Source organism: Engystomops pustulosus, chromosome 3 (genome assembly GCF_040894005.1).
Source record: "Engystomops pustulosus chromosome 3, aEngPut4.maternal, whole genome shotgun sequence".
NCBI lineage: Eukaryota > Metazoa > Chordata > Amphibia > Anura > Leptodactylidae > Engystomops > Engystomops pustulosus.
Genome location: NC_092413.1, coordinates 151668919 through 151681708, shown reverse-complemented (window position 1 = coordinate 151681708; position 12790 = coordinate 151668919). Strand labels below are relative to the sequence as shown.

At 40.3% G+C, this 12790-nt stretch overlaps 1 protein-coding gene across 2 annotated transcripts in view; it reads right to left on the bottom strand.

Annotated features, from left to right (window-relative positions):
• Positions 1-12790, bottom strand: part of CCDC50 (coiled-coil domain containing 50) — a 38188-nt gene that overhangs the window by 11980 nt on the left and 13418 nt on the right. For both annotated transcript variants that reach the window (XM_072142586.1, XM_072142587.1), the window contains exons 2-5: positions 4169-4231; positions 3449-3578; positions 2537-2627; positions 1375-1471 (exon numbers count right to left, since the gene is read on the bottom strand). In XM_072142586.1, the coding sequence (XP_071998687.1) occupies positions 1375-1471; positions 2537-2627; positions 3449-3578; positions 4169-4231 (381 nt within the window). The remainder of the gene's footprint in view (positions 1-1374; positions 1472-2536; positions 2628-3448; positions 3579-4168; positions 4232-12790) is intronic.

Genomic DNA, 12790 nt, shown 5'->3' with positions numbered 1-12790 from the left:
TATTTCCTTCCATTAACTTTTCTTTTCTTCTTCATTTAAGCAGTTTGTGTAAACCCGCTTACTGATTTACTCCCCTGTAAGGGTGATGGCATACGTGGTGTTTTGAAAGCGTTTTTGGCCCATTTTCAAGCAGTCCGAACACATGCATTTTTTTAAAATGCATCCGTTTTTGACATGTTTGACCAATTATCTTTATTCAAACTAGTCAAAAACGCCCTTAGGGTGATGACACACGTGGCGTTTTGAAACGGTTTTTGGTCCGTTTTTTAAGCAGTCCGTTAAAAAACACATCAGTTTTTGACAGGTTTTACCAATTATCTTAATTAAAAATGGTAAAAAAGGGATGCATTTTTAAAAAACGCATGCGTTTAACGGACTGCTTAAAAATGGACCAAAAACGGTTTCAAAAAGCCATGTGTGACATCACATTAAGAGTGCAGTCACGAGGTGTGTTTTGATTGCATATTGCAAACACATTGCAAACACATACGGTTTTGCATGTTACCATGCGGTTGGCTCTTTTGAATCCATTTTTCTTCAATTACAATTTCACAGCTGCTTACATATTTTAAAAAATGAAGAAAAAGCATGTCATCACTGCAGTAAACATAAAAGGAGACTGGTGGGGCTACCTGAGCAGGGGTATTGAGTGGAAAGTAATAGATAGTTCTTGTTTTAACACACTCAATGAAGATACTATTAGTAATATTCTTAGAAAATGGCATGTAGTCCTTCCCAATGCAAGTCCTCTTCCCTACACATGTAGCCCATTCATCTTCAGAATGACAAATATAAATCCACTGTGACACACGATAGCTTTACAGTCACAACATAAAAAGTCAGACAAAAACCCATTCAGATCTTAATTTCTTACTACTTAGAACGAATGCACATGATCGTGTGCAGCTTGTAGAAATGAACCTATATGCCGAAGGGGAGTCCTTGCAATATACCAAGATATTATGCAAAGACTTTCCGACTGCTCATGGTGTTCAAAAAGAAAGAGCCAGCTCACCCACATCCGAGAGTGTGGATTCCAAAATCCAGTTTATATGGAGTGGAGCAAGTTTTCAAGCTTATCTAGCTCACCACAGAAGAATCTTCCATTGGGATAAAATCATGGTAAAATCCAAATTTCAACACATTTTGAAGGCAACAGTGTTCTTTCATGATTAAGGCCACTGTTTCATTTGAAAGACATTATAATTTGGATGTTTAAATAAAGACAAAGATTTTAACCTGAAAGAGGCCTCTTCCGTGATGAGCTGGATAAACTTCAAAAAGCAACGGTCACTCAGTCTCCCTTTGCTGCAATCATGTAAGGCAGCGTTTCCGGATTCACACCAAGTAAGACCTTTTATATAGGTACCATACCTTCATGGTCTGGGTAATACAGTTCTTCTGGGCTTCGTGGTGGATAATGTTTCTTTCTACGTTTTTCTTCTTTTTCTTGCAAAGTTCGAGCGATATCCTGGAAATTAAGATTTATCAGATTAGCAAAGATTACCCATGTGTTCAAGTAACAAAAGCATTGAACGTGACATTTTTTAGCCAGTAATCTGCTCGGGGTTATACTGCAGCCCACTGCTCACCATCATATGATATCACATCACATATGGCACACTGCCCAGACACACTTGGAATATGGATGCCTTGGCCAAAGAATAATTTCACAAATTCCGAGTTTGGTTACTACCATCTGCACTCTTCCTGCATTTCAATTAGTCCTCACACATAAAACAATTGAAAAAGAAGCTTTTCAAGGTCCTACAGTCACCTCGCCAGTCTGCAGATCGCAACCAAATAGAAAACCTTTGAAAGGAGTTGAAAGTCTGTATTGCCCAGTGACAGCCCCAAAACATCACTGCTCTAAGGGAGCATCATGGAGGAACCAGTAACAGTGTGTGCCAACCTTGTGAAGTCTTACAGAAAACATGACCTCAACAGAGAATATATAACAAAGTATTGAGATGAACTTTTGTCATTGATCAAATACTTATTTTCCACCATAATTTGCAAATAATTTTTTTAAAGATCACACAATTATTTTCGGGATTCATTTTCTCATGTTGTCTCCCATAGTTGAGGTCCATCTATGATGTCAATTACAGGCATCTCATGTTTTTAAGTGGGAGAACTTGCACAATTGGTGGCTGTCTAAATACTTTTTCCCCCGCTGTGGACTAGATATCTATTAGGGCAGCAAAGTACCTACAATAGGGTTGAAGAGGAAGACTTATGAAATGAGGACAAGTATGCACAGATTTGTATGGACACACATCTTTCAGTCTCTTCTTCCGGAATGTGCTTCAAGACAACACAGACCATTGGAATCCAGACATTTATGGATATGTCATTAATGCCTTTCAGTGTTATGCACCTTAAACCTTCACACTTCACAACTAGAAAATCCCTCATTGAGATCTACTCTTCAGTATTCTTGGAACTCTCCTGTTTGCATCCTATTTGACAGCTAAACAGACAACTTAAGTAAAAAAGAGAACGTAAAATCTTACAATTTGTAGCACACACATACCTCATCCCGCTCCTCCTGCAAACGCTTGCGTTCTGCTTCAATCACCAACTTTTCTTGAATTTCCTGAGCAATTTCACCATCAAGAAGTTCACTAAGAGACCAATAGAATATTAATATAAACAAATGGCTGACATTGTATGTAGATACAACTTGTACATATGACAGGGAATAAACGCTATACTTCTCAGCAGCAAATAAGATGTATAGCAATTATCTAGAATAATGGAGACAATCACTCAGTAATTTACAGTTTCTATAGGTTACTAGTGTATTGTCACCACTGATATTGTATGTATCCCTTAAAATGTTTTAATTGAAACCTGGCTGATAGGAACACTTACAACTGTAACCATTCCCATCAGGGAGACATTAACTTACAGAATCTTTCATGTTAAATATTTCATGTTACCTGTGCTGAATATTAATGGGTTTTTAAATCTTGTAATAAAACAGAGTAATAATAATAACAATAATAACCCGATCGCGGGTTAATAGCCGCGATCGGTGCAAGCACCGACTGCGGTTATTAGCGGTGGGGGTTTGCTGCAATATGCAACAACCCCCACCTCTGTATGAAGAGGACTCAGCCCGTGAGCCCTCTTCATACACCCCTTATACCTCTGCGCCGTAGAGCTACGGCGCAGAGCGTTAAGGGGTTAGCCGCAGTATTAAAAGTTATGTTTTATATACCCTCACCTATTTATATGTGTAGTGACATGTCACTGCCGAGCATCTGTGCACTAATAAAGGCTTGTAGTGATGAAAGGAGCTGTGGTGGGCTGGAGGTAAGGACCAAGGTAAATATATATTTTTTTTTTACCACCATCCGGGTGCAATAATCAAAACAAGCTCCCATAACATTCTCTTAGCACTATGTATGTTCTCCAGGATCTGGATCGGCTTGATACTCACAGTTCATTGTGATGGTGTTTAATCCGTGTTTGTGCTCTGAGGTCCTCTTCCTCCTGCAGTTGCTTCGCCACTTGCAAGTCATGTTTCACCAAGCGATTCCGCTTTACGTTTGTGGCTAAATGATGTTCAACTGGAAAAGTCCAACAAAATCAGGTTGAGACAAAAATCAATGCATTCATTTCTGGTAGAAATAGCACGGTGATACACACAGTATAGTGATTATTATGCTCCAATTGGATTTTGCATTTCTTATAAATCTTATTTAGGCTTATATCATGTGATACTCTAGTAAAAGGATTCTGAAGAAAGTTGAATTTAAAAAAAACCTATTGAAAATAAATTTACAGTTAGTTCCCGATTTAATTACACCCGACTTGCAGACAGACCTATGGTCTAATAAAACCATTGAGCTCTTTCAGGATTCACCAATGGGTTAATAACAGATCAAGTTTATGGTGATTTTTCAATTCGGGTTTGGGTGCATTGCTGGATTGGCAGCCTCTCTTGCTAGCCATGGTCATAATTGGCTAGGGGGTCTGGCCAATCATGACTAGTAACAAGGAGCGTTCATTTGCCAGATTGGCAGTTCGCCGAACTGATACAACTGGTCTGCTAATCTCTAAGTGGTTATTGATAAATGGATGCCAAGATATTAGTTTTAACACAATCTATTTCTATAATATATTAAGAGTTGATCATTACAACTAGCTCATTACTTACTTTCCTGTTCCTGTAAGGAGTGTGCAAGGCTGTGATCTTCTAGCACTGCAAAGTCTCTACATACTGTGGAACAAAACAAAGAATGGTTAAAGGGGTTTGCACATGAAAGAAAGTTCTCATTTTTAGAACTTTACCCTTACAATTTTACACGGTTTTATTGCTGTTTTAGCTCCTATAACGCAGTGATGGTCAGTATAAGATTGCAGAGTGTGGGCAGGGACTCTCTAAGCAGACACTTCATGATCCATCTAGTGCCATGATCCTTGTGAGCTGACAATGTGTAACATTAACCCCTTAAGGATGCAGGGTTTTTTCGCCCATTTCTCGCTCTCCACCTTCAAAAGTCCGTTTTCCCTGTACAGAGCTATATGAGGGCTTATTTGTGCGTAACAAATTTTACTTTCCCGTGATGTTATTTATTATAACATTCCCCGCAGCACTTCCAATACCAGCATCTAATATTGTCTAATGTTTCTTTCTTGTTGTTGCCTGCGGTGTTCTTTATGCAGGTCTAGTAGTCAATCAGTGTATAGACTTGTATTTACATGGTTACTCCACTTACCTTTCCGATGGCACTTGTTTTAACATTTCATAAGTCTTTTTAAAATTTGTATAGGATCGCGATCCTACTGGAGGCGGAGCATTTTGGGTCATGTGACGCGTGTCACGTCGGGAGAAACCGCGATCTTTAAATAGCTGCAACATGTATTATGAAAGCAGACCATGAGTAAGCTCACCTGAGCGAAACGCGTAGGTCATTTCCTGCACACCATGATGTAAGAGATTGTGTACCTTGCCTGAAGATTATATATATTTTTTGGAACTCTAATAAAAGCAAGATTTTATAAGCACATTCCCGAAACGCTGGATTACCTTTCTTCGTTTGGAATTGCATCGTACACCTGAGGTCCGTGGGGTCTGACTTGTTGTCCGTGCACAAGGGGTTAATAAAGGAAGGTGAGCTGAACCGTTTTTGATCTTATTGATGTATTTAAGAATCCTTATATTCCTAGGAATACCCCTTTAAAGAAAATAAGTGTACACAATTTTGGTTGTCCCTGGATCCGACTGTAAATCTTCTATGGTCGGATTCTTTTCATGAATAGCCTCTCCAGTCTGCACAATGCAGTGCTCTCTAACTCCTGCACCTCCTACCTTCATTACAAGACCATCTCAGACACAGGCACTTCCTGCCAGCAAGTAGCAGTGTGAAGAGACTTACTCTACAAGCAACAGGTAAGATAAGGGCTTTATGTGTGAGGGAGGAATATAGCAGAGTTGACTTTGTGTATGTTATAGGCGAGTTAGCAGAAAGTTATGCAAATGAGACTGAAGGGCTCCTGGCTTATTTGCATCATTTTTCAAGCCCTTTTTTATTTTATTTTTTTTTAAGGACAAGGGCATATGAAGCTTTAAAAAAAGAGCAGATCCTGCCAGAGTATGTCAGTACGCTTGGTTTACAATCCTTCATCCTAGTAGTAACGTAGTTTAAGGGCATATGTTACATGTGGTTTATTAGCCCCCAAGTGCAGAGCCGTACATTTATCCACATTGAACCCAATTTGCCAAGTGGAGGCTCAAACACTCAGTGGGAGGGGGGTTATCAACACACCATCTATTTTCTTTTACTACTTTTTAAGAATTTTTTTGTCTCAACTGAAACAACAAAAAAAAAAGTAATACAAAAATCAGACTTCACAGTTGATAAAACCAAATCAACTAAAAAGTTATGATAAAAAGCATATTTGATCCTCAGGTTGTTAGTTTAAAGGTTGATGACCGGGTCACACATTACTTTAACAGAAAAAACAGAGATCCTGATGGAAACAGCCTTATGCACTAACTAACACGCGGCTAACGCACAGTCCCCATGAAGTCTATTGCGCTATACGCTGTCATGGTGTGGCAGGGCACGGTGTATGCATTGTGCCGAGCCATCACATATAGGACAGGTCTCGTTCTTACCCAGACTGAGGACATTGACGGTGGAGCGATGCCCCGGCTGCTGTTATCCACTCACAGGAACCAGCAGTAAATGGACCTGGTTTGCAGCCTGTTGCACACACTTCTATGTGCATAAGGCCTTACAATTATTTGAACTTGAAGAGTAAAATGTACCCAGTTACCATGTATCCGTGAATTTATGTCCGGTGTATTCACCAGATTCATTGCGGATTTTATTCCAACGTGGACAAAAATAAAATAATGCAGGCGATGTGTTGGCGGAGGAGTATGACGTGTTTACTGACAGTGATCCAGTCAGCTGATGATGAGCAGACTATTTATAGACTTGTCTATACCTTCTTAGGTTGATTACTAAGTGGCCACTACATATGACACCTCCTATAGCTAAAGCCACATATTGTATCGTCCTCCGTGACATATGTGATTAGTAAGATTTATGACACAAGACTCAAGCTCCCAGTGTATGATTAGCAATCCCACAAGCTGTCAGTGATTGAACCCATATGGAAGAGGACAGGCCGAGGTCACCAGATTACCCTTTCCTGACAGGTAGTTCTAAAAAGGTCATGAAAATGCATCTGTTAATGGACTGCAAAGCATCTATATAGGAACATAAAATATATGCAGTATAAATATCCAGTATAAACAGCCTATTCTAGCAATAGGCAATTCTGTCCAATACAATTGGGACTGCGGTCACACCTGGGTAAGCTTCCAAGCATAAAGCGGTGCTCATACTAGTAAAATAGTAGTGTCATCCCCATAGTAATGCATCCCCTTTAATATGATAGAGGAGAAGCTGAAGGTGCAGTCACACCTGGGTAAGCTTCCAAGCATAAAGCGGTGCTCATACTAGTAAAATAGTAGTGCCATATTATCCGGGGTAATGCATCCCCTTTAATAAGAGAGGAGAAGCTGAAGGTGCAGTCACACTGTGCATTTATAAGCGCATTGCATGCGTTTTTGCATGTCAGGCCGGTGGCACACGTGGCGTTTAGACACACCTGCTTACACTTCCAGTAATTAAGAAAAATGGATTCAAACCATGGTGAGGCTGGCGGCACACGTGGTGTTTTGAGCCCATTTTTTTAAGCAGTCTGTTAAAGCCCATCAGTTCTTTACTAGTTTTAATTAAAATAATTGGTAAAACAGGTCAAAAACGCATGCGTTTTAATATACTGCTTAAAAAAGGCCCAAAAACGGGTTCAAAACGCCATGTGTGCCGCCGGCCTCACCATGGTTTGGATGGTTTGAATCCATTTTTCTTCATTACTGGAAGTGTAAGCAGGTATGTTAATATTTGCACAGCTGTTTAGACAAGAAATGACAAAAAACTGATTCAAACCAGCCAAACGCATTGTAACGCATTCAATACCAGACATGCATTTTGTAATCTATTTAAAAATGTACCGTGTGACCGTACCTTCAGGGTGTGTTCACACATTCAGTTTTTCAGATGCAGTTTTTGATGTCCAAACCAGGAGTGCAATGGAAAAAAAAAAAAAAAAAAAAAGAGGAGCAGTTTCTCTCAGTGATTTGCTCTCACCCATTGGGATCCTGCTTTTGGCTTCAAAAACTGCATCTGAAAGACCCCTCAGAGTCCTGGATATCCCCAGTGATGAGACGCCCATACTGGATAAAAGTGTGAAGATACATGTGAAATCTATGGACGCACTGAGCTAAGTTTTGCCACATGTGACTTGATCCGCATTAGTCAGTTTCCATTAACAGATTAAACATATTATAGCACCAATATTCAGCCAATATTTGTTATTTTTGTTGTTTGCTGGGATATAGCAGCTGGGAGCCATCTGATCAGGCAGGGAGAGGTTCAGAACTCATGTGCAGCATGGACAACATTGAAGACAAATATGTACAGGACGGGAAAGGGAAACTGAACCCTTCTATTCACATCAAATTCTTTTTTGAGGTGTTCTAGGTAGGAGATCTGTATAATTACGATGTCCATTTAAGGGTGCGACCACACCCGTTTTTCACATGCAGTTTTTGATGCCCAAACCAGGAATGGAGTAAAAGTTGGAGGAGGAGCAGCACCATTCAATGATTTGTCTCAACCCATTATCATCCACACCTGCTTTTGCATTTAAAAACTGCATCTGAAAAACTGAATGTGTGGACGCACCTTGAATGCGATGCCACACATGGCGTTTTGAGCTTATTTTTGGTCCGTTTTTAAGCAGTCCGTCCAAAAGTGCATGCGTTTTTGAAAAATGAATGCGTTTTTTTTTTAAATGCATCTGGTTTTGACCAGTTTTAATTAAGATAATTGGTAAAACTTGTCAAAAACGGATGCATTTTTTAACAGACTGCTTAAAAACGGGTCTTCCTGTGGATGTCATCTATACTTAACTAGGGAATACCTCTTTAACGTAGAAATTGAAGCAAGTCTTTCAATGGTATCAACCTTTGTACTGCAAGTGTACACTAACATGCTGTTCAGTTTACACAGAAGGTTTCTGTCACAGCATTTGGATGAGAGTTGCTTAAAATGTCATCCACTTGACTAGTACTAACCACCACATGGCATATACACACACACACAACCTACAGTTTGTTTGCGTTTAATAAAGGATGCACACCGGCCCGACGAAGGGTAAAATCATGTTCATCAGGCGAATAAAGCCAAAAGTATACAATAAAAGCATATGGTGAGAGCTGTGCTCCATGTATACGCCGGTCACCATGGTATTTATAACAGTATATTAAAATCAGCCATTTGAAATTGACCCCTTTTTATATTTTCTTCTCAATTTCAAATGACTTGTATAATGGGAGAGTGTGGTACAATGACTGATCAGAGAAGAAAGGTTTGCGGGGCAGATATTTGCATAGAGCGGTGATGCGTGCATCCTGTGCAGATGGCCACGAGGCCACTTCTTCATTTATAAATCAATTAAAAATGTCATTTGCATCTTTGCAAGAAAAGGGCAAAAAACTTGTGTTTCAACTCAACAAAGCCTTACTCATGGCACAAGCTATTACCAACACATGTGAACATTAAGGGTGATGCCACACATGGCTTTTTTAACCCGTTTTTGGTCCGTTTTTAATCAGTCCTTTTAAAAAACGCATGCGGTTTTTGAAAACACATCCGTTTTTGACAGGTTTTACCAATTATTTTAATTAAAACTGGTGCGTTTTTGGACGGACTGCTTAAATACGGACCAAAAACGGGTTCGAAACACCATGTGCGGCATCACCCGACCACACATTCAGTTTTTCACATGCAGTTTTTGATGCCCAAACCTGGAATGGAGTAAAAGTAGTTGGAGGAGCAGCACCTTTCAATTATTTGTCTCACCCATTATCAGCCACACCTGCTTTTGGCTTCAAAAACTGCATCTGAAAAACTGAATGTGTGGACACACCCTCAATGACACACCTAACCAATCAAAGCAAGTATACGTCCAGGGCCGGATTATAAGGGGGGCACCCGGGGGTAGGGGGAGCCGTATACAGTGGTTGCTGGGGGAGCGATTTCTGTTCCCTGTCTGGACTACATTCAATGCGGGCCTCCACCAACCTTAATGCGGCTCTGTATACGTCATCACGTAGGTACAAGTTAAATGTTACATATCTTTCACTGAAGAAAACATTGTGATACAAAGGTCAATAAAATGTAAGACAAATCATTCTTAGAATTCATACCATTAGGAAATCTGTAATTATAGCAGACGACCCAAGAGGCTTCTCTCTGGAGGAGGAGTTTCCTCCAATCACCTTCATGAAAAAGGAGGTGTACTTTTTTCCAAAATGTCGCAGGTGTATGCCATTGTGTAGGTGTTAGCCCATGTGTCCAAAGCCACATGGAATGGCAGAAGAGAAGTAACAAAACTTTGGAAAAATTTCCAGACTATGACTATGGACCTTGTTTAGCACTTCTGCCTTGCAGCGCTGGGGTCCTGGGTTCGAATCCCACCCAGTACATGTTAGTGTTGCAGTCAGAATATAAAGGTTTCCACTGATTTTAAAATGGTTCTTGCCCCAGACACCACTTTGGGTCTGAAAGTCCCAGCCAGCCGCATTTTAACAGTAGAGACTTTTCCTACACTTTAGACCAGGTCTGCCTTAGCCAAAACTAGTCAAACCTGGGGCTGACCGCCCTCCCTTTTGGATTTACTCAGAGGCAGATTCCTCCTAGTAAATCTCGTTTGCTGTAATGGCGAACTGCCAGCCTTTTATCCTGCAGAGCAGAATTTTATATTCTCACATACTTGCACACTTTTGTAATTGAACCACATAACATGAATGATAAATCCCATGTAAGCAGACTACAGACGCAAGTTATAAATCCAGAAGGTTTGCTTGGGACAAACTTGGTGGAGGAAACAACATCCCAAGTCCAGAATATGTAGGGCAATCGGTTGTGTTTTGTATACAGACAGCTGCTATCTGTATACTGTATACTAGCACACACCACAACAAGAAGGAATCAAAGGGTAAAATCCTTCCTAAAAGGAACTCACATACAAATCTAGACATGTATGAAGACCATCTGGAGGAGGACGAGGAGGAGATAATCAAAAGCAGATCCTCTATTGTGTTTAAACCACACACAGACATGATGGAAATGGCGCAGCAGATGTGTCTCCACAAAACATTATGTGAAGACTTGTGTCATATACACAAAACAGATGAACCTCCAGGGACACTATGATTTATGATGTGACATGTGAAGTTCATGTGCAAACAGTCCGAAGTGGCCGGAAAGGCCTGTAGTGCTAAAATAAACCTTCCAAAGACATGTCAGCAAATAGATACGAGTCTATACCAAGTCTAGAGGACATCTACCACCAGATTACTGGGATATTTAGTCCTAATTTGGCTGCTCATTTCGTCTAGGGGTGATGCCACACATGGCATTTTGAACCCGTTTTTAAGCAGGCTGTCCAATAACGCATGCATTTTTTCATGCATGCATTTTTTAATGGACTGCCTAAACATGGGCCAAAAACGTGTTTAAAACGCCACGTGTGCCATCACCCTTATTAGGACATTACCACCATTAAACACTCCTTTAAAAGACATACCATATTTTTCGGACTATAAGACGCACTTTTTAGCAAGAAAAAATCTTGCTAAAAAGTGTCTGCGTCTTATAGAGAGAAGGTCAGGAGGATCCAGCACTGCCAGACCCTCCTGACCGCTGTAATGGAGATCGGGTGATGCCCTGATATAGAGCTGCACCCGATCTCTGACGTCACTTTTCATTGAAGCTGGCAGCATCGACGGCATCCATTGTGCAAGCCCTGTCGGCTATGGGCGCTCACAGGGAATTACTGCAGAGAGTACAGCCCCCTTATGAATATCCCCGACTGCTGGAGCAGAAGTCCGTCGATCCAACCTCGAAAGGTCACAAAATGAAGGTACAATTAATAAACTTTGGAATTACACAGATCAATAAATTTGCAGTCAATAGAGAGGGGCTGGGGAGGGGATTAGGCAGATATATTTGAATGGGGGGGGGGGGGCCTTATTTGTGCTGACAGGTCCTCTTTAAGACTGGATTACCAATAAATCCAGGAGTCTCCTGGTCAAGAAGGTGTTGCGGTCTGGTAGAGACACTGCTGGGGAAACTGGTCGGGGAGCAGGACTGAGGGAAAAATACTACATATAAATAAATGTAACAATATTAAAAAAAAATTTAATAACTTAAAAAAAAAACCACCCGTAGAACATTCTGACAAAAAGAAACCTTCCGAATCCGTTCGTGCTCTGGACCAGGTTACACATTACCCAAACAGTGACTGAAAATTCCACCAGAACAAATAGTGACTATTTTCAGTGTAAGGGAGAGGTCACTTAGATATTGTTCATTTGATAAACCAGAGACCAAGAGTATGGCAGAGGTGTTAATCCTGAGAAGCCACGTTATATCACGTAAAACTGGTGAACTAGCAGAATGGAGACATCACAGGGGTAATAGAAAGGAAGTACAGATTGCTCACAAAAGCAGTTGCCACATGGGATTGCTATACAAGCAATTCCTCAAAACATGGTCATTTTTTTTTTGTGTGGTTGTTCTAAAACACCTCAGCATTAAACTATGTATGTTTTAAATAAGGAAAGTATAAGTGGTTTATTGTACTTCTTCTAAAGATTTACATACAGCATCTATGTACGGGGGAAGATAATTCTTATGTAGGCAAACCACTGAGAAAAGCTACAAAATGACAAACACACTTAATGAACAAAGGAATACTGCAGTTGTTGTCATTCATTTTTTTAAAGGCATAGGGGGATTTATCAAAAGCGTCTGAGATCCCAAGCTTCCAAATGAAAGCTGAGCTGTGATTGGATTTCATGGGGAACGAAGCATTTCTGATAATAACGTCCATAGCACAGGCTGGAGCCGCAGATACAAGCGAGATCCTGTAATTGTTGTGTCAGCCCCATCTGCTACACAGAACATACAACACTGAATGTAACACACAGGGACAGCTAAAGTTTATTCTGACTAATCTGTTTCCAGCATTCTGTTTGTTTAATCACTTCTACCAAAAACACACAACTTTATTGCTTGTACTTTTGAAGTTTTAGGTCAGAAGCGCTGAAAAAAAAAAAATATATAGAATGCAGATGAACACAATGTCCACATCTTTTTCTCTTCTGCAGGATAAGGGTGATGTCACACAT